At 56.6% G+C, this 21,676-nt stretch overlaps 2 protein-coding genes across 6 annotated transcripts in view; one reads left to right on the plus strand and one right to left on the minus strand.

Moving 5' to 3' along the window:
* BCOR (BCL6 corepressor) overlaps window positions 1-21,676 on the plus strand; it is an 81,269-nt gene that overhangs the window by 15,482 nt on the left and 44,111 nt on the right. For 4 of the 5 annotated variants that reach the window (XM_064151913.1, XM_064151918.1, XM_064151919.1 and 1 more), the window contains exon 1: window positions 7,516-8,083. The exons of the other annotated variant lie outside the window; for it this stretch is intronic. The gene's annotated coding sequence lies outside the window, so the exon portion shown is untranslated. Of the gene's footprint in view, window positions 1-7,515; window positions 8,084-21,676 lie in introns of those variants that run through there. 5 annotated transcript variants of the gene reach the window in all.
* LOC135179952 (uncharacterized) lies at window positions 2,210-10,420 on the minus strand. Its single transcript, XM_064152132.1, has 4 exons — window positions 10,390-10,420; window positions 9,428-9,824; window positions 7,890-8,782; window positions 2,210-2,844 (listed from the first exon to the last, which is right to left on the minus strand). Exons 1-4 carry the CDS (start codon window positions 10,418-10,420, stop codon window positions 2,804-2,806), a joined length of 1,362 nt encoding a protein of 453 aa, XP_064008202.1. The 3' UTR covers window positions 2,210-2,803.

Raw genomic sequence — 21,676 nt, forward strand, 5'->3', positions numbered from 1 at the left:
GGAGTGGGGAGAGGCGCCCGTACCGGCGTGGGGTGCTTGAGGTGGAGGGCGCGCAGCAGCGAGAGGCCTCCTGGCCTCGGCTGCTCCTGCCCAGGGGGGAATCTCAGGGAGGGGGCGTTGGCCGCCCCGGTAGAAAGGAAAGTGAGCGGAATGTTCGCGGTGGGGGGTCGCGGGTGGGTGCGACACGTAGGCCGTGAGGTGGTGCTGCTTGCCCCTCTCGGGCGGGGGGGGGCTGAGGGGGAGGTGTCTGCTGCGCCTTGCCGGTTGGGATTTGATAGGGGCGGTAGGAGACACGTCTCCTGTTTCTAATAAAGGAATCGGCTTTTATTGAAGGATAAATGCAGAGAACCAAAGTCGTGTGGGCTGCAGCCGCCGAGCTTCGTTAGCTGCCGATGTGACTGTGAAGATAAAACGCTCCACAATAACTCGAGCGCGAAGAGCGCCGAGGATGGAGACGCACAGTCCCCGCCTGCCCCAGACCTCCGGCCCTGACTTGAGTCTTCTGCCCACGGCAGAAGGTGCCCGGGAAGACTCAGACCGTTCTAACGGCTCGGCCTTGGGGCTTTGCCAAGTTTCTCTGACTTAGGGGAACTCTGTGGATGAGTAATTGCGCCAGGAAAGAGTTTGGGAAGGTGGTGCGTTGTTCTTTTTCACTCGTTGCCGTCTTCTTCATTTCCCCCCTTGTCATCAGCTGCTGACCCACTCACTTTGGGAACATGGCATTGACAACTTTCAGAGAAAGGAGCCGGGGCAAGTGAAGACCCCGAGGAGGCCTCGCGTCTCGGCTCCTTGCTGAGCCGCCCTGGGTCTCCACTCCAGTGCCGAGCAGGACGGGGCTGCATGGAGTGTCCACTATCCCGGCTCCTAGGCCAGAATATCAGAGCCCTTTATTATGGGTTTGTCAAGGCTTGCCCGTGCCACACACACTGCAAAGCATCGTGTGGAAGTTTCTCAGGGGAGCGAGGACACGGCGTGGCAGCGCCTGGCCCTGTGGCAGGCATGGAGAAACCTTTTCCACTCGGCATCACTGGTTTATCGCAGGTGTCGATGGCTCAAGGACAGGAGGGAGGAAACTGCGGGCCTGCGGGGAGGCCTCCGGGGACGGGGAAGCAGTGTTTAATCCTGACCCTGGCCGTGGCGGGCGTGGGCGCGCCGAGGCCAGCTGCCTAGCAGGCAGGGAGGAACGGTGCCCGCAACCTGACCGCAGGCCCATGGCGGGTGCGGCTAGGCCTTGCCCGGTGCCGCAGAAGGCAGGGCCACCGCCAGGAGCCGTGCGCGGCCTCGGCGTGTGCTTGCCGGGCGGCGGGGCTTGGAGCCATCCGCGGGGTAGGAAGCAGCCTAGAAGGGCTCGGAGGTGGAGGGAAAAGGAAGCAGAAGCGACTTGACGCCGAGCGCAGCTGCTGACAGCGGATCCTGCGGCTCGTCTGGGGGCAGGCCGGGGGCGAGCATCTCCGTGCCTCTCGCCCCGATTCTGTCGGGGCTGCTGCAGAGAAAAGAGATGGAAGTGGCTCTCTTTCTACTTCACTCGTTGCCAGCGTGGGGCTCTCGTCAGTGCAGCTCCCTGCCCGTTTTATGGGTAGCAAGGGGCCAGCCAGTACGGAGGACCACGGCTCCCGCCTGCGACGGGAAGGGCTGTTACGGGAAGCTCCACGGAACAGGGTGCACTGCTAATCTCGACGACTGGTGGGTCTCAGTCCTCTGATACCTGCGTGATTTGTCTTCCATGAAGCGCGTTAAGAAGCAGTTCCGACCCTGGTTTGGGTACGGACAAGTAAGGGTAAACTTACGGCATAGGGAGATGAAGTGAGGACGAGGCTTTCAGTGGCATTTCTGAACGGATATTTTTTTTTAAAAGCTGCTTTCGAAACGAACATTTTCTGTGATAAGAGGTGACCGATCAGAATCACTGGTGGGGGAGAAGGTTGTAGGCAGACGTTTTGCCCCAGCTTACTGTTATCTTATCTTTCACACTTGCAGGGCGAAAAAGTGTCTTATCTTTATACCCACCCCCCTCTCGCCTTAATTGCTAAAAACACTACTAAGTGTTAAGTACAGGACTAAAGAATCTCTCCGCGTGTCTGCCATGCGAGTGAAGAGAAGGGAAAAAAGAAAAAAAAAAATCAGGGGATTTCTCTGGAAAAGTACACACGTGTACACACCGAGAGCCCCTCCCTGCCCCCGCTCTGCTGCCGCTTTGATGTTGCAGGCTCTCATTTCATATGTATGCACCCCGGAGAGCCACCCGCTGTTGCCGGTCTTCCATCCGGGGTGCAAATCCCGCTCCGCACGCCGGCGAACCCTGAAGCCGCGGGGCGAGAAGGGAGGCAGAGGCCGCCCTTGTCACCTCTGGGGCGGAGTGAATAACCCCAGTGTTTATGAATCCGAGCGCGGAATTGGTATTCAGCGCCGAGCCACGGCATCGTCTCCTGGCTTTCCCTCCCCACCCCCTCTGAAACAAAACACAACACAAAAACAAAACCAGAAGGAGGACGGAGGTGATTCATCGACTGTATCCAATTATTAACATACACACTGTAGTCTGCACAAACACACCTTCAAACCATGGTGGTTTCCTCGGCCGCCGAATTATATTTAAACTCGGGAGCGTGGTGGGTGCCGTGCCACCGCCGAGCCACCGTTTGCTGCTGCTCCTTTACACGCCCGAAGGCCGGGCACAGGGCGCAGCCCGCGCCCTCCCGTGGTTCAGAGACCCCACTGGAAAAGGGGGTATAGCTTCACCAGTAGCATTCTCTGTCCCGGGTTTTGTCTGGCTTCGGCTCTTGTCCTCTCCCCGGCACCCTCCTCACCTTGCTCCATCGTCACCGGTGGCTGCCCCGCGCCGGGCTGAGGGGAGGCAAGATATCGACAACCTCGCCAGCGCTATTTTTACCTCTCCAGACATGTGTGGCGCACGCCCCCTCCCCTGCAGGGCCTTGTCTTGCGGCTGCAGCTCTCTGCTGCCTACAGCAGCCGGGGCTGCTGGCGGTCCTCCTTCCACCTCCTCCGGCCCGGCCGTCCCGCCCGGCCCGCCACTAGTCAGGCCCCTGTGCCCGCGACAGCGCTCCGAAGCAATCCTGTGCCCAAGTGGGATAGTGCAGGAGCGGGGTGCAATATGGGGTTCGGGGACACAGGCGCGCCGCAAGCAGACAAAATGGCCGGGGTATGCAAGTGGGAGAGGTGGAGGGGGCAGCTCGCAGCCAGCTTGCCCTGTTTCTGCAGCAGGGCTGCCAGAACTGTCGGCCTTTTCCAGCCCGGAGTAGGGGCCATGCCTCCAGATCGTCCCCCTACGGCCTCCCTCGTGTGTTCATTGCTGTGCCTTTCCTATCGACTTTTATCCGGGCCTGGCGAGCACTTCCCATGGCCCCGGCTGGCGGTCGACAGGACGAGCTTCCCGGCTTCAGGCTGGCTGAGCCGTTCCTCTGTTTGTCTGCCCGTCCCTCTCGAGCTGCCGCTCCCGAGCGACAAGCCAGTCCTGGGGGATCCACGGGCATCTCTGCTCTGTTGTGGAGTGGGGAAAGGGTGTGGAGCAAAGCAAACACAACTGGGGAGCATTTATCATTTGCCTTTGTAAGAAAGCAGGATTTAGTCCATGAACCGAGAGGGTCTCGTGCTCTTCTGGGGAAATGGAAAGAAAATAATACATCTCCTGCCAACAGAGTAGCCTTGAACTACGAAGTAAAATTACAGTACTTTTGCTATGCAAAACCCCCTTGATTGCACGGGGGGTTTGCACGGTGGTGTAACAATATGCTGGCACCGTGTCAGGCCTGAAAGCGCTGCAGACCCTGTGTAACGCCAATTGAAGCTTGTCTTGTTTTGTTATTCAGATTTCTACACTTCCATTAAAAACAGCCTTACAATAAGCAATGATAAAGGTCTGATTTAAGACACACTCGAGCAGGGCAATTCAGAGCTTAGGACAGTGATCTGTTATTTATGGGCTTTTCCTAGCACTCATCACCAGGCTGTCTGAGCACCTCTCTCGCATTAATTCATTTTACCTTCGCAAGCGCCTCTTTCCCCTGTCTCTCATTTCCCGTGCCCAGAGGACCCGCTTGCTCCAGCTGCCGTTTGTGTGGGCAGGGGAGTGGAGTGTGGAGGGGGCTGGGGGCCTGGCCTCGCCGCTCCTGAGGCTTAACCCTCAGCTTTCTGAGGTGCATGGCCCGGGCGCAGAGTAGGGTAGGCTTCCAATTAGAGGCAGTGCTGGAGGTAAATGGGAACCGGCGTAAAGCAATACCACTTGGAAGCCTCCTGCGAGAAGCCCATTCTGCCATTAACAATGGATTTGTCTTTACGAGGAGGTTAAGTACTTAGCATTATCCGAGCAGCCGTCTTTGCTAGCGCATCCTCGCTCGGGTCCGCGGCGTAGCACCCGTAGAGACTTTAGCAGCACGGAGCCCCGAGCATCTGTGCGGAGAGCCCCCCCGCTCCGCTCCCGGGGAGAAAGCAGTGTGCAGCAACCTGACCCGGGGGTCAGCTCCCTCCGGGGCGTGTGGGAGGCGGGGGAAGGCAGCTCGGTAATCCGCAAGGCAAGAGCATGCTCTGAATTTTCCGGGGTTACGCGGCGGTGCCCGGCATACCCACGGCAGGGGACGGCGGCGCGGCGCGCAGCCGGGCCGAGCCAGGCCGCGGGAGGTGCGAACTGAAGCCCCAATGTCCTCGCCGGGAGCCGCCAGCTTCCCGCTGCAAAGCTCGGGGACCCCGGGAACAAAAAAGGGTACAGAGACGAACAAGCACAGGTCTGTTCCTCCCCGGCACGGAGGCAACTTCCTTCACAAAGTTTAACTATGGTTAAAAATAAAAGCGGAGCGAGTTTACCCCTAGATAAGTTGAAGTTATTAGTTAATGAAAGAAAATAATAATAATAAAAAAGCCAGCCCCAACCACTTAGCCCTGCGCTGCAGGCGAACACATGTGATCCGGAGTTTTCAGTCCGGGGGAATGGAAGTGGGCGACTTTAGCCATGCAAGTGCCGGCCCATGGCATCGCTGATGCCGACCTGTGAGGAAAGACAATGCCCAGATCAATGCTGCCGGGAAGCAACCACCTCGCTGGGACATAAACTAGTTCTTTCCTACCGAAAAAAAAAGCAATTTTAAAGAGGTTTTCCCTAGGAAGGGGAAACGTACAAAACCCCCAAACAACATAGGTCTTTCGTCCATCTGTGTGCCTGTAACTCACGTGTGTTCAGTGTAATAACTTTTAATGTCTAGCCCTAAAACATCTTTATAAAAAATAGCTTTACAGTGTAGTAGGCCAGGTGTCCGTGTGCTTGTTATCAGGGATTAAAAAAACGTGTGGGAGCCTTTTCAGATGAATGGCCTGACGCTGTGTGGAATCAAACCTGGCCACTGCCCGGGGCCATATAGGGGCCCCAGTGGCCGACATGGCAGGACTGCAGCACGGCGGCCGTACTCAGCCGCTCTCTGGACTTCCTTGCGAGGAAGCTGAGTGTTACGTATGGAGTTTCGGGTTTCATATCGTGGATATTTCACTTCTGTTTCGAGGCGAAAGAATTTTTTAAGAGAGACGTAGTGAAAACCTGAAGGCCTATAATGGCAGTTTCATGAAATGCCATGCCAACCTTTTGGCTGCAATCCGTCTACATGTGTGCACTCTCTGTCCCTGTCCCCAACCATCTAGCAATCCCCTCGCGTTTTCCAAAGGTGGTTTAGCGTCCTGTTTAAAAAGTTGGTTTGGTTTTTTTTTTTTTTTTTTTGCGCTCCTAGCTGAGGAGGAGGTTTTGGTAGGGACAGTTTTCGGGAATTCCTGTTTTTCTCTCTTTGGAGATAAGCAGCAGCAGCGGCGGAGAGCAGGCAGCCCGGGCAGTCCTGCTCCGGTACTTAATACTGTCTTGCTTGCTGCTTGTGTGCTCTCGGCGAGGAAAGCGTTTACAGCTCGCAGCATCACCGTAGCCTTTTTCCTACAGGGTCCTAAACATGGCGATTAGGAGTCTCCCTCGGGGCGAACTGTCCGCGTAAATCGCCTGGTGTTTGGTTGGCAGTCTCTCCTGCACGGAGGGGAGGCGAGAAGGGTTCGATACGGCGCCGCCGACAAAACTAGCTTCCCCGGAAAGGCGCCAGCAATGCGGGGGAGCTACGGGGCCGCGGGCCCGACTGGCCCTGCCGCCGAGGCTGCCCCAGCCCCCCCCAAGAGAGCTCCGTGGGATGGAACTTCGGAGTATTGGCGAGGATGGGCGTTACGAACGTGAAATTTACGAGTCGAGCAAGCCAAAAGTTGCACTGCCAAAGTAAATAGATGCAGCCGATAACTACCAGCCCGGAGATTAAAGGGCTCCACAACACGGGCAGAAATCTTAAAGCAGCAGTAGAAATGCCAGGGAGGGAAACGACGCTTCAGGGGCCATCCCACCCCTCGTTGCCACACAGTTCACACACGGTTTAAGTGTGCTAAGGCCTGCCGAAGCCGCATCGGGCGAAAACACGCTTTAACAGGGTCTCCCCTCTGTGCCCTCTCCGCCCAGCTCAGTGCAGACACTGAGAAACGAGTGACCTTTTTTTCCCATCCCGATTCAGAGCTGAGAGAAGATGACCAGAGGCGATCACGAAAATCAGCACGGCTGAGCTGCGAATGACGCCAAGTTAGGGGGCAGCGAGTGGGAACCAGATTTGGGTCGGCAGGGGAACACCTGCTTGAGTGCGAGGCTGCGGATGAAACGGTCCGTGCGGCCTGTGATGCCGGCGGAGATTAGGACATCTGTTAGGCCCTCAGCGGGTTCCGAGGCAGAGGGGATGCCCTTGCATTACGGAGGTAACTCAGAGTTTGGGGTCTGGGTAGGGGCGTGGGCTGGAGCTCTGTGAGGAATCCAGGGTGCGGCGGAGAGCGCTTTGGGAGAGTGGGGTAGAAGGTTCGGTAGAGGTGCTGGGGTCGACCAGGGCGGCAGGAGGTGGCACCGCGGTGCAAGTCGCCACGGAGCCTCGCAGTGATGTCTGGCAGCGTCGCCGCCGCTGTTGCCGCCGACGGGATTTTGACAGCTTGGCGGAGCGGAGTGAGCGGAGCTTTATGGTAATTGCGGTTCTCCACTGGCCTTCTGGGTAGCGAGCGAAGGGGAATATCGGCGGGGCGGGGGGGCGGTTTTCCTCTCTCTACCGGCCGGGGAGCTCGGAGTCCCCCGGGGCGCCGCAGCTTGGCAGCGACCTGTGCCAGCCGCGGGGAGCGGGCAAGGCGAGGGCCTAGCTGCACAGGGCGGGGGGTAAATCAATTAGCTAGGGTAAGGGAGGGATATCGGGCAAGCTCTGCCTCGGCAGGAAAACGCAGCCAGGGGAGGGGGAAACTTGCAGAGGGAAAAAGCGGTGGCGGCGCTGCTGCTGCTGCCGGCGGCTCCCTCGGTGCAGCGCCTGCCCGGGGGGAGGGGAAAGGAGAGGAGGGGAGGCGGCGGCTGAAGGAGGAGGAGGGAGAGAGGGAGGGGGATGCGAGGGGAGCGCAGCGTGCAGCAGACGGAGCCCGGTCTCCCAGCGGCAAGGTGAGGAAGAGCGGCTTTCCCGGCGGACTAAAGAGGGGAGGGGGGGGGGGGGGGAGAGGAAGAAAAAGAGAGAGAGAGGAGGAGAAGAGGAGGAGAATTAAATCCCCAGCCACACACACACACAAAGCCGCGGCGGCCAGGGCACGGGAGACGGCGGCGCAGGCGAGATGTGGGGAACGCCGCGCTCGCCAGCGCAGGAACTTCGCCCGGAGCAAGCCAACAACATGGCGCTGCCAAACCAGAGACGGCAGCCGGAATAAGCATCGCGGATTGCTGCTCCCGCCGCTGAGCCCAGCCTAGCCGAGAAGCGAAGCCCTTTCAGCGGGCACCTGCCCCGTCGGCGCAGGCGGCGGCCGCGCTCCTGCTCCCCGCGTCCTTCAACTCCCCGCCTTCTCGCACCCCTTACCGGCCCGTCCGCGCCGGGGCAAGCTGTGCCATACGCATCCACGGAAAGGGGGAGGACGATCGGGAAACTTTTCTCGCCTCTCCCCGCCACCCCAGGCGGGACTGCCCTTCACAGGAGAGCAGCAGGGCGAGACGACGGTGTGGGGACTCACAGCACGGACCGTGCACGCCGCAGTCCCGCTGCGCGACAGGAAGGTCAGTACTCCGCTCTGCGACCAGCTCCGTGCGGAAAGCGCCCCATCTCCGCCGGGTCCCGCGTTGACCAGGCGGTCGAGGTGCTCTTCTGGCGCCACTGCGGGAACGGCAACGCAGCGGCGGTGCCACGGCCGAAAGTTACGGCGCGGGGCAGCGAGGCTTGGGCGGGAGCGGCGGGCAGAAGGCGGCGGTAGGGGAGTGAGTGGGTGGCGATGAAGGTGGGGAGGGGGGTCTCCCGATGCGCCTCCAGAGGTGCGGTGGCAAGTTTGGAAGCAGTTGATTGTAAAAGATGCTTGTCTGGAGCGGCGTAGGTGGAAGTCGCCGATCGCGTTGTCGGCTTCGGTGCACTTGTGTAGTGGTGTTTCCGTCGTCTTGCACTTTACGATTAGGAAGGCGCGGGGCAACGGCTGTGTACGGCTCCCTGGGGATGAAGCGAGCAAGCAGCGGCTTTGCCCACTCGCGGAGCGGGAACGGCGCCCGCGCCGGGAGGGCCGTTCTCCGCTCTCCCCGCCGAGAGCAGCAGGCGGTCCCGGGAGTGACTGGGCAGGTGAGCGGTGGGGGAAGCCCGCTGCGGGCTGCCTTTGCCTCGCCAGGAGAGCCCGGGGCTCCACTTCCCCCCTCCACTTCCCTCCGCCTCGGCGGGGCGGGCGCCGTCGTGCACGTGGGGCAGGGCGGCCCCGGGCTTTCCCGTGCGTGGAGCTGTGCTGGCGTGAGGTCCGGCGTGACACGGAAGTTTAGTCAGCCCTAAAATGTAGTTTGAGTTGTAGAGCGACCCGGAGGGAGGCTCGGGGCTTGCCATCAAAGGCTCGGCGGGAGGGGGACGGCCAGGCATGGAGACAGTGGAGGCTGCTTTGTGAAGCTGAGGCCAAGTGGAGCGTCTCTGCGCAGCATATGAGGCATGCATTTGATGTTCGCGGAGTGAGTCCGGGGGCGAGGGCTGCGGAGCGTTCGCGATCCTCTTTCTCGATATGCGTGTGTTGTGTTTTTTTTTCCTTTCCCCCCTCCCGCCCCGATCCCCTTTTCTACCTCGTTTCCGCAATGTCTGTCGGATCCCGGATTTGGTGATCGTGGAGGGGACGGGGGAAGGGGGGGGGGGGCGAAGAGCACCCCCGACTGGAAAAAAAAATCACCGGGCGGTAGTGAGCGTTGTAAAACTGACAAAGTGTGGGGACTGGCTTTAATGGCATTGCCTCGGAGCTCCTCGCAGCATTAATTCCCACTAATGAATCTTTTCCAGAAACTCTGTTCATTGCTTTCATCTGCTCTTTGGAGCCTGCAGCTTTTGTATTCGTGTTTGTATTACAAGGAAGGGAGGGGGGGGGAGGAGGAAAGTCCTGCCCGCACCACATAGACTCAGCCTCGTAGTAAAGCCCGGATTTTCCAAAGGTTTCTATTAAGTTCCTCCCCTCCCGCATTCTCGGCCCTACGGCAGGGGGTGGCCGAGGAGAGCGAAGCCCCGCCAAGGCCGCTTGGGAACAAAGCTGGGGGCGAGAGCGGGTGGGCGGTGCGGGATCTCGGCCCCTGGTGCAGCTCCCGCACCTCCCGTCGGTGGCTCTGCCGTGCCCGGACTGCCGCCGCCCGCTCTTCTGCAGCTTCGTGAGCGCCGCTGCACGCCGAACCCGTCGTTTCCGTGTCCTCCGGCTGCCGTTCTCGCCCGCTTTCGCCTCCGAGACGCTGGATTCTTCTCTGTCTGTCTGGAGCCCGGTGCCGTCGCGCTTGCGACACGCAGATTCTTTCGGTTCTGCTGTCCGAGTCGGCGTCTCTGTGTTTTTTTTCCTGTTTTCTTTTTTTTCCTTTTTTTTTTTTCCCCGAGAGGTAGCCAGCGCAGCGCTCACTCTAATTGCTTTTAGGAGGATTAGGAGCAAATTCCTTTCCCCCCCGCGCCGCCTTTCCCCCCACCCCCCCCTCCCCTCCCCCGGATTGCCTTCACGCGCCGGGGTTGCAGTTTATCCCTGGTGCAGTTCTTTGAATTGCTGTCACAAATAGGTGACTCAGAGTTAATTAGGAAGTATGCACCGGATCAATGGGCTGCACAGCTCATTAGTTATTCCCCAGCCTTTTGCAGCATTGGACCTCCGGCTTCTCGCCCTGTATACCTCTTTAATACGTAACCCGGAGGGGTGGCAAAGACCAGGGAGCACGGGAGTACTCCGGGTGAGGGTGGGCCGGGTGTGAAGGGGCGTGATAAATACGGACATTCAAGTTTCGAGGTTGCGAGGCTGCGTGTGAACGAGCGGCCAGGTCCCCTCCTGCGTACTTCTCTCCAAGCTCTTCCCGCCCTGGCTATTAAATCTGCCTTCGCTCACGGGCGTGGTGGCCCCTTGTCCACCCCGACATCGGGGATGAGCCCGTAATGTTACCAAAAACAAACAGGCACGGAAGGGAAAAAAAAGTCAATGTGTGTTTATTGGAGCGTACGCTGAGAGAGCAGACAAAATCTCATTTGTCAGGCATGAAGGTGGGCTGCGTGGAAGGCTATAAATACACCGGGGAGGATTGTACCGCGGTCACTTTTCTGTTCTTCGCCATTTCTAAGGTGAGTGGTGGAGGCTGAGGGGACGGGGCAGGGGCTTCTCCTGGTATTGTTTGTTCGTCTGTGATAGATCGGTCTAGACAGCCGCTCAGGCTCCCTGCGAGCTCAGGAACTGGAGCCTGAAAGGGAGAGTGGGGGAGTGGGAGAGGAAAAGGTCACCGCGATATATTTTTTTTTTCTTTCTTTCTTTTTCTTTTTTTTTTCTGGTGGCGATGGTTGTTAACCCTTAGAGCAGAGAGGGGATCGGGGATGTCTGCTTGGGCCTGGAAGGAGATTGCAGGAGCAGTAGCGGTCGCAGGGGTGCTGCCGGAGGGACAAGGCAGCGCGTCTTGGGCCCCAGGCGTTGCCCTGGCCATCTAATGGCTCTATAAGAGCAGTTTCCCACACCAGGAAAAGAGTTCACTAGGAGAGCGCCAGCTTATTTCGTTCCCAGGAGTCTTCTCTGAAAACTCTTAAGAGCGCTGGGCGTCAGGGTCAGGCCTTCGCGGGGCCGGGGAAGCCATCTCAGGCCCTCGGGCTCGGGGGAGACGGGGCCCCTGCGGTGCTCGGAAGGCGAGCACCGGTGGCGGGGCGGCTGTCTGCCTCCTCTGGCCCCCACTGCCCCTCCGTTCCCGCGTGTTGCAGTGGAAACCCCGCGGTGGAGGTTTCCGGCCCCGTGGTGGTGGTGAGTTTCCGCGGCTGCCTCCGGGTCCCGTCAGTTTCTCTCCCGGCAGTTCGGCGGCCTTTGCCACACGGGACTACGCATATGCTCGCAGCGTGGGGCAGCCGTCGGCCTGTGTCAATGCATGCAGAAGCTGGGCATGCCTGTCTTGGGGACTTTGCAAGCCCGCGGGGGCATGCAGACCTCGTGGGATGCAAGGGCAGGTGGAGAGGGGGGGTCGGTGTCGGGGCTTGGGTGGGCCAGTTTGTGTGTTTGTGCTTCCTTTTGTACTGAAACGTGCTCGGTGGATGAGATGCGATTGTGGTGTGCAAGCCTGGGCGGTACAGATTAAAAGCAGTTAAAGCTTTAGAGCGATAGATAAAAGCTGGTTTTGTTGGATTCGCCTGCAGTGCAGACCATTCCCATTCCTCTTTGTCTGAGCCCTGGTTCCGGGCGCTACGGCATTATTGGAAAATGCTCCTGAGTAGTCCATGCAGCCAGGGCAGCAGGCAGCTCAGCGCTTATTTGCACGTCACATCTAAATACATCTCTAATTAGATAGAAGCAACGCCGGAAATGGCAGATTTGTTGCATATCTAATAGAGACCAGTGCAAACAGACTCAACAGGGTTTCCCTCTCTTCTCACCTCTCCCTCCCCCTCCCCCCCCCCCAAAAAAAAAGACCATCAAAACCAAGATAGTAATCTGAGATTGAACAGCAATTACTTCTCCCATCTGAGTGTATTACAAACCACATAGGCAAATGACTGTATTCTAATATTTAAAGCAATACTTAGGATGTGTGAACTGAATGCCCAAATATGGACTGGGTCTTGAAACAATAGTGGTGCCTTGGCTTTATTCCTGATCTGGTGGACAATCCAGGCTCCTTGTCATGCACTGTATGTGCCTTCACCAGGATGTGCCGAAAGCTGCAGCTTCTCAGGCAGTTCAAAATTGTCATAATTTTTTCCCAACCTCATGGTAATTATCTTTTTAAAAGGTTACTAAAGAAGACAGAGTGCCCTAACAGGGATGCTAGAGGCAAGAAACTAAACTCAGGTATTCTTGTGCACTTAGCACAAGCAAACTCTGTGGAACCGTGCTGCTGCAAGACTGCGTGAAGTTACTGACACACTTTCAGGCTTCCGTTTGTGAAGTAAAAGGACCCAGGCCACCATAGCTCAAAATGAGTGATGTGCATACCAAAGTAGTCTTAGCAATCTGTGGCTGTTGTTTAAAGGGTCTCTCACTTTGACTGGTGGGTGGCCCCTGTAAAAATGGTCGCAAAAAGCCTGCTCAAGCTTAGGTCATAGCTCTATCTGCCCTTGGAGTAACTGCGGCTTGGAGTAGATTTGTGCTCAGCACAGAGGTGTGCTCTGACTTCTGCACATCTTGACAAAGGTGTGGGCTCTTGACGGGACTCTGCAGCGCAGCTAAGTTGCACAGTTGATGTGTGATGACCTGTCTTTCCTCCTGAATAGTGCAACAGATCACGTGTTAGCGGGAGTTTAGAAAGACCAGCATGAAGTTGAGTTTAATGCTTTCTCCTTAAGCTGGTGTCGCTTTGGACATAATTGCTGACAAGATAGGGCCGGCTCCCGTTTGTTGTTTTTTGTGCTAGCCTGAGTGGTAGAGCCAAACAGCTGGCTGGGGGGAGCCCAGCAAACACCTCTTAACCATCGGAGCAGCTCCGTCTGGCTCCGCGTGTGTGTGTGCGAGAGGCAGCGCGCACAGGCCTGGGCTGCAGGCAGGGGGAGTTCCCCTGGCCGTGAGCAGCTCCCGTTAATCCTCCTGGCCTTTCAGGGAGCCTGCTTAAAGCAGTCGCTGCTCCGGAGCGATCTGTCCCTCTGACCCGACCTGCTCGGGCGCCGAGGCTGCAGGGGGCAGGAGTGTCTCTCTCCCAGGGGAGCGTTCCTTTTGTGGGGATTTCTCCGGGGTGGGCAGCCAGCACTTCTTTGAGTGGCCGAGCCAATGAGGTGGGGATGGAAAGGAGGAGGCCAAGAACTCGTAGTAAATACAGATTTAGGAAAGTTCTGGTGTTTTCCAGCAAGGGAATTAATTTTTCCTTGTTTGCAGGAAAGTTAGCGTGCACTTTGGTACCTCCCTGCTTGTTTCTCTACAATGTCGTCTGAGTTATTTGGGACTCTCCCTTGGCCTGCAGGAGCTTCTTGTACCCCAAACCTATCTCATGTGCGAACAGATTCGGTGTCATGTGATTAGGCATGCAAGGAAGTCCACTTGGAGAAGATCCTGACAGCATGAAATATAATTTGTGATCTGAAAGACAGTTTCCAGTATAATCTCATTATGCACCACAGACTCCCGGTGTTATTTTGTAGAAGGCGGACAATGATCAATTTACATTGACCTGGGGCTGGGCGAGCTTTTAGATGGTAATTGCCATATTGATTTGCATGCAAAAAGAAGACCTGCTAAAATTAAAGACCGGAAGCTAAATTAGACTAAATTTATTGTCTAGGTGCAAACTAAAAGACTTGTTAAAGTCTAGGGTAGACTTAGAAAGCAATGAAATTCAGACAAAAAAAAAATCTCATCCCAATCACTCCGGAAAATGAATCTACATGAGGGAGGCTGGGGCTGCAAAGACCCTATTGTGAGCAGAGGCACACAAGCCGGGGCTGTTCCGTGTAAGCCCTGACTCTCTAAACAATCGGAGAATAAAATATCTCCTCTGTCCAATGAAAATCTCGGCCTGAATGTTGGGATTGTCGTGCTAAGGAAAACAAAGCTTTATTTGGATAAGACAATTAAAGTGGAAAGCGCAGAATCCACCAGCCACACTGGGAATGGCTTGTATAAAGAACTGAGTGTGTTCAATAGAGCGCTGGGGAAAGGGGGAGGCTCGGGGTTGCGCTCAGTGGCTGAGCCTGCACTGGGAAAACCTGGCGCTGTGCTTCTTCTGCCTGCTTCTTGGCCAGGAGGGGCAAGTGTGCTTCTAGCCAAACGTGTTCTCCTTTCCACAACTCCTGCTCTTCTCGAAGCAATCTCCCACAGCCAGGAGCTGCACGGGTGCACCTCTGAACAAGGGTCCTTCTCCATGTACTTCCATACTGCCTGTGGTGGGGGTTGCATTATATGCCAGTGCCACCACTTAGATCTTTCTTTTTCAGAGTGTGTTTTGCTTTTCATTTTTTAGCTGGAGTAGCTCTTGCTCTTATCCCAGGTGTTCATTTAACACTTGGGAATACCTCACCTAGCAGCCTTGTACGTCTTTCAGTATTTACGTATTACAAAACATTTGTGCCTCTTATCCTCAGTTGTGAAAGTCATATCTCCTCCTCCATGGGAGTATCAGAGTAGCTGATGCCTGGCACAGCTGATAGCAGAAAGAAGTATGCCTGCACTTGCACAGGCCATAGACACCATTCTGGGATAGCCCAGTGGCTTGGCTGGACCAGGTTCTGTGGGGACACCTGTCCCTCACCCACTGCTTTGTTTCCTCCATGCTCACCAGCAGGGGGGTGGGATTGCAGCTGGGGGAGAGGGTGAGTTAGCTTTGTGGGGCTCATTTAGCCATAGCTTACCTAAGGAGTTTGTGCATAATGGCATGTAGAGACAGATAAATCAAAGCTGGAGGGTGGATTCTCATCTCTCCTTGAAATTCACTGAGAATTTGCTAGTGGCATGAGGAGGGACAGGCTGAGCATCTCTTCTTTCTAAGCATAAATTCCCTTCCTGAGCCAGACTTTCTCTGTGTGAAAGCTCCTGGCTAAGGAGAGATCCTACAGGGATCCCTGATCCCTGGGAAATCCCCTTTGCTCCCACGCCCCAATGGTGTGCTGGGTTGTGCTCTAAGCCTCTCCAGCAAGCTGAAAGCAGTAGGAAGCTGATCTGGTTATTGCGGGAAGCACTTCCCACAGGTGGTGGTCCCACTGGCTCACCTTGCTTTGTCCTAGTTGTGCTCTCTGCAGTGTTTTCCTGTCCTCTCATTTCAGTAGTCAAGCATGAAGTGGATTAGCAAAACCTCGTGCAGAATTGAGCAGCCCAGTGCAAAGTTGTGCTGAGGTCTGTCTGGAAAACTCACTTGCTTTTCACCTGCAAACCTCCTGTACTGCACTGTGCTAGGGCAGGCCAGGGCAGGTGGGCAGGGGTGGATGCTTCCTGGGGTCTCCACACCCCAGTGGGTAAGGATAGAAATAGCTCTGGCTAAAGCTTTGAGCAGCAGGGGAAGCCGGAACAATACTTGCAAGCAAGAAGTGATCTCCTGAGCTAAGTGTTTTAATGAAAGTGTAACCTGGCATTGCACAAAAATCCAACCCAAGGCGGCTGCTGCCAGCTGGGAAGGATGCAGGGCTCAGGGATATGCGTAGGAGGCTGTGCTGTGCCATTCCTTGGGTGCTCACGGCAGAGCCATGTGTGTGGAGCTGGGGGCGGCTGCGGCGTGGCCTGCCCTGAGCAGGCAGTTGAAGGTTGTCTTATTTTAGCTACAGAAATATATCTCTTGATCCGTTACTGGGAGATCTCACTTGCAATAAACTGTATTGGCTCTCCTCTTTATACAAATTGCTGGTATGAAAGAAAACGCAGCCTATATGCATGGAGGCAGGCATGAGCTATTGAGATCAGGTTTCCTACTGAGCTCCCGGAGGAGAAGTCAGCATTTGATTGAAGCTACACTTGGTTCTTGGTTCCCAGGGGACAACAGCCCTGAAACACGAGAGCCCTCCCTCTTTCCCCCCCCCCCCCTTCCCTCTCTTCTTCCTCTAAAAGCCTTTGTGCTGAAAGAGCCTCAATAGACAGGAATTGCTGGTCTCTCACAAGAGTGTGTTGCAGCCTTTGCTGACATTGTTTGGTTAACAGTGGTTTTTACTAGGCCAGCAAATTTTTAGCAACATACGGGCAATGAATAGTCGATGATACTGACCTGTGAGTATGTACTGGCATAATTTGTTGGCGAATCTGATTCGGAAGTCGATTGGAGATGTATCGCATTGGTGTGAAGCACCATACCTGCCTAGGGAGCATTGCCTTTTGACAGGAGTCTGGCCAAGATAGAGATGTGCTTCCAACACAATCATGTTTTCCGTTGCTGGAGCTGGCTCATAAAATGCATAGAAGCACCAAAAAAAGTGTGCTTCCAGCTTCTGTGGCCTCTTCAGGAGTTTGTGTGGTACCAATTTTCTGAGGAAGTTGCTGTCTTGTGGTTTTCCCTTAGAGAGATGCATAATGTGGATGGTACTAGGAGTCGAACTGGACAAGGAAAGGTTTCCTCAAACCGATTTAGTTTTCTGTTGCTTCTGTTCAGTAAATTTCACTTCTCCTCTAACTTTGCCACTGATACAGAAATTAGTAAGGGGCAGGGAAGGAGGTACAGGGATTTACACTCCGATTCCCGCTGTGCGAAATGAAAAACCTGCTGAGAGCTTGCAGTACACTCCTTTGCTGCCACGTGGTTGTATCGCGGACACAGTTGGACTCGTGGCTTAGGTTATTTGTATTTTGCTTTCTTGTTTTCCTGACGAGGCAAAGAGCTGAAGGTGGAAAGGTGTCTGTTGCCATCCAGCTGCATGGTGTGTTCATTGCTCGGGGCTTGGCCGGCGGGGGCAGCTGGCCGAAGTAGAGAAGAGGGGGCTCCTCGGTTGGAGGTTTGCGGCGATAACAGGCCGGGCGTTGCCCACTGCCGGCCGGGTGTGAGGCGGCGGGACAAGCATTGCGGGGGCCCTGATCCGGCCTTCCCGGGGAAGGGCTGCTCCCGGGCGCGCCGCGCCGCGGGGACGAGCTCGCCGTGTGCTGTCGCGCAGCTGCAGGCGCGGTTTTCACCGCTGCTGTGGGGCTGCCCCAAGCCGTTTCCCAAAAGCCAAACTGAAAGCGGAGCTCAACTTCTGATAAGGCTTTTCGTCGGGCAGGAGTGCGGATTGGAAACGCCTCTCCGCGGTGGGCGAGAGCCCCGCAGCGATCGGAATCGCGCCGGCATAGGGCTGGCGGAGCAACGCTCCCACACTACTGGCCCGGGGTAGCGGCTGCTCCGCCTGGCCAGCCGCCGGGAACAGGCACGTTTCTGGCCCCGGGGGCGGGGGGGCAGGGGGCAGGGGAGGTGGGTAGAGGGTGTTCCTTGTTTCGAGTAAACCAGCTGCAGTAGTTGATGGTAAAGCAATGAAGGCAGAGACAATACTGCTGTTGTTGGTTTGATCTCTAACTGGAGATTGTTAGGTCGGGATTTAACTCTGTGGTGAGGGAGGGGGAAGGCGAAGGCTGTTTACTGCCAGCGCAAATAATGTGACAGCTGTTGGAGCGCGAAGCGCCCGCGCCTCGCCGGCAGTCGCACACAAAAGCTCTCGCTGCAGCCCGAAGCAGCCCCGGGGCGACCCCGCCGCTCCTGGAGGCACGGCCTGCCACAGCCGGGGTCCGGCGGGGCGCCCTAGTGCTCCGCGGGCATCCCGCGCCGTGGCGGCAGGGCGCCTAGCCTAGCTCCCCTGCTGCCGCCGCCGGCATCGCTGAAGCCAACACCGCTGGGCGGGGAGAAGCCGCCCCCCGCTTCTCTCCTCCTCCGCTTGATTTACAAGCGCAGAGAGGCTGCGAGAGGAGCAGCCGGCTCTGCGCCCGACCCTGATCGGTTTCGGCGCTGGGGAATCCCTCCCGGTGGCGGGTTTGCGCTGGCCCCAGTGGCTTTGCGGGAGCGGCAGGCGAGGCGTCCCGGGAACCTCATAGGAGAAGAGAGAAGCCCCGCTCCCATCCACGGCAGGCCTTGGGCAGGAAGGCATGGTGGCTGGCAGTGCATGTTTGCCTCCGGAGCACGTACTGGCGGAAAAGTTATCTCTTGAGATGGCAGCACCTAAGCCCAAATAACCTGGACATTGTAGGCACCCCTGGCGTAGATCCTCTCTGAAAAACTCCTGTATAAATAGCCCAAGCAGCTATTTTCTCCTCAAACCCTCCTCTGCATTGAAATCCCTCTTTGCCTTTTGAGCACAGACTGGAAAATGCTGTCTGTTCTTGGAGTTTGCTCTAGTACCCAAAATGATGTTGTGGCCCTTTCAAAAGAGCCTCCAGAAAGTGGAGAGAACTTGGAGAACTGAGTTTGGCCTATATTTGTACCTGACATAGTTTTCCTACCTACGAGAATCACTGTGTTTTATATAGTAAGTGACCTCCAAGTACTGTTGTCTTTTCGGTAAGGTGATTCTGGGATGGAAAGAAGGTGAGAGTGGGACATGCTTATTTCCATTCTCACCCCTCTTTTTGTGATTTTGGTCGATGGGTTGCCTTTATGTATGTCTCTCCAGTCAACCTTTTTTCCCCTTTTCTTTTTCCTCCTCTTTTGGCCTTGACTGTCTCCTTGGTCTTTTACGGGTTACATTCTGCTATTAGTGATGAAAGTCCACCAGTAGTCATTCAGCAATTTTAGCATCAATTCCTATAAACTGGTGTTTTATATGACATGTGCCATTTTTTCTTCAAGAATACTGCTTGCGAAACCAGTTTCGCCTTGGAGCAAAGGCGGAAAGATAAACAACCTGGTATAGCCAAAACACTGGCAATCTCTGCCTCCTTCCAAATCTTTTAAAGTCATGGAGTAATATTTTCAGGATTATACTATTGCCTCTAAGGAAGGAATGTCGCTGGCTGTAAAAAAAAAAAAAAAAAAAAAAAAAAAGAAAAGAAAATGCAAATGAGAGAAAAATAATTTTCTTTCAGCGATATGCAATGTATTAGTCACTTGTTATCATGCTTAGAGGCAGACCTCATTTGCGCGTCTGCCAACTCGTTCACATCTGCTCAGAGCATTTTAACCTTGGCGGTGTCGTGTCGTAGTCCCACGGATCAAGAACGAGTAATTAAAGCTCTAAGCAGCAGCAAAAAAATTCATAGCCGCCCATCTGCATCGCAGTTGAGACTCGCTGCTTTGTTTCGGTGCGGAGCGCCGGGATGGGAAGACAGGCCCGGCGGCCTTAGCGCTGCCCTCCTCTCCGGCGGGGCAGCAATCCCACCGGCAACTTTATTTCTCTTTTATACCGTTTCTTACCCCTTCTCCCCCCGTCTCCCCCCCCCGCTCCCCCCCCCCCCCCCCCGGTCCCTATTTTTCATGGAGAAACTTGAGCCGTGTTGTTGATTTCCGCCCCCCTCCCCCCCAGTGTTTTCCGTATGCAGAGATGGGCACTGCGCGGAGCTGACTGTGCTTGCCCTGGACGTACATTTCCTCTAAAGGTCTGGAGAAGGTGGTGTCAGGTTGGGACACGGAGCTACCGAGACGTTTGCCGAGGTGCTTGTAATGCTGCTTTCACTGGGTTTGGCCAGCACTTTCCAGAAGTGTTGGAAAAGCCATTTCCATCTTGAACCTCTAATGCTGTAAACCCGACGTAAACTTTGGGGCGAGGCTAATTGTTATGCATTGTTTAGCAGAAACCGAGCTGTTTATTTGTTGTAAGGAGGAGAGGAAAAGAGAAAGGGGAGTGGGGGGTGGGGAGGAGGAAAAAGCCCCAACCTCCCGAGCAGTTTTTCTTATGTGGGGCCGCCGACAGTCTCCGTGCACTGGGGACCAGTCCCGGCGGTGCTGTGCAGACAAAGCCCCGCGGGGGAGCGGGAGGCTCTCAGAGCGGCCGCGCTAGGTAAAACGAGAGTCGGAAGCACCTAAGTTTAAATATTTCGCTATTGTGCGCCGGCCATTTGCTGCATGAGGCGCGGAGCTGCCGTCCCCCGGCAGGGCTACCGTGGAGGGGGCGGTTGGGGGGGACAGTTGAGGGAAGCGGAGGGAGCCGCTCCCCATCCATCAGCTCCTCGAAGCTGTTGCTCCGTAAATGAGGGAACCACAGGCCCTGTCAGCCGCAATTATGCAAAATGAAGTCGTCCGTGATCAATATCTCCCAACGTCCCCGACGGATGCGCGTGGGGGGGGCCGCCCCCGCCCAGCGTACCGCGGCGGCCCAGCGCCGGGGAGCGGTGCACTGGGGTGGCCGAAGGGAAACCAAGGGCGTACGTCCCATTAATCACTCCACCCCCCCGGGGGTGCGGCGGGGGCTGGGGGAAGGAAGCAGGGGCCGTGCTCCGGTATTTCTGCGAGGATAACGTTGCGGAAGTGAGCACAGGCTTTCGCGTAGCTCTCTCGCAGAAGAGCTGGTACTCCTGCATTGAATGTGTGGTAGTCTTCACCCCAGCCCCCTAAGTTTTCCGATCTATCAGGAGGAGTGGGGTGGGGGCCCATGGCGGGTCTCGGTGAAACCGGTGAATGGAGAGCCCGTGCCACTGCGGTCGCCCAGCCTCCCTCGGCCGAACAATGGGGGACGGGCGGGGTGAAGGGGCTGGCTTGGTGGTATTTTTCTTTCTTCCCCCCACCTTTTATTTCTATTCTTGAAAAGAAAAAGCCATACGGAATAAAGGCAACAATGAAGGGCTTCTGGGATGCCGAGTGCGCAGCGGGTTAATGGGGTGGGGGTGCGCAGGCCTGCGCTCTGCTCGCCCTTTAATACGGCTCGAAACGCACATTGCTGCCGGCCCGTGGTGCGCGTATGTCCCTCTCCCGCTGCTGCCCCTCCTTCGTCGCAGCCCGGGCTCGCTGCCTGCTTGTTGTCTCTGGCACCAGCAGCAGAAACCCCGCTCCGGTGCATGTGTGCGTGCGGTGCGGGCGAGTGTATGTGCCTCTAAAATGGCGCGGACGGCCGGGGTAGGGAGATGCCGCGGCGGGTGGGCGAGAGAGGGGAGGCCAGGCTCTCGCTGGGGGGCCCCGTCTGCGCAGGGGCCCGGGGTTTTCTGCGGCAGTGTCGGTTTGCGGCTCTCCCCACCACCGCCTCCTCCGGCAGCCCTGCTCACGGCACGGCCGGAGCGGTAGCAGGCTTCAACCGCAGGGCTGCCCGGCACGGCGAGAAGGGCAGTAAACCCCCGCCCCCACACCCTCTCGGAGAGAGCAGCCAGCCCGCCAGCCGCCGCGGCATATGCTTGCGGGGGGGGGACAGACATCGCCCGCACCGCGAGGGGGCCGGGACAAAACGACGCACACACGATGCTGTAGCAGTGGTGCGGAGCTGCTAGTGTGGCGGACGGGGTCGGTGTTTCCCGCGAATCCCCGGGAAATCCTTCATGTAATGATGCCTCAAAGTTGGGTACCAGCCTCTTCGGCTCCCCCCTCAGTGTGTGAGTGTGGGCGCTTTTGCAGCCCCTTTAGCATGCCCTCTTGATACGTTTAAACCGGAAGAGGGAGGGGGAATGGAAACGGGCCCTTCCCCCGCCCTGCAGACGTCCCGTAACCTTCAGGTGTGTGACGGGGCCAGCTTTGGACCTCCGAGCCGCGCCAGGGTGGCTTGTCTGTGGCTTCCCTCCGGGGCTCCGCGGCAGCAGTGCTGTGTGGGCTCCGAGGGAAGATGGCCAGGGTTATTTGAAGGATCGCCAGCCATTTTAACTTTCCCTTATTGGCCTCCACCCCCGCCCCCTTCCCCAGTTCTTAGGCTTATTATTAATTGAAAAC

Source organism: Pogoniulus pusillus, chromosome 12 (genome assembly GCF_015220805.1).
Source record: "Pogoniulus pusillus isolate bPogPus1 chromosome 12, bPogPus1.pri, whole genome shotgun sequence".
Taxonomy (NCBI): Eukaryota; Metazoa; Chordata; class Aves; order Piciformes; family Lybiidae; genus Pogoniulus; species Pogoniulus pusillus.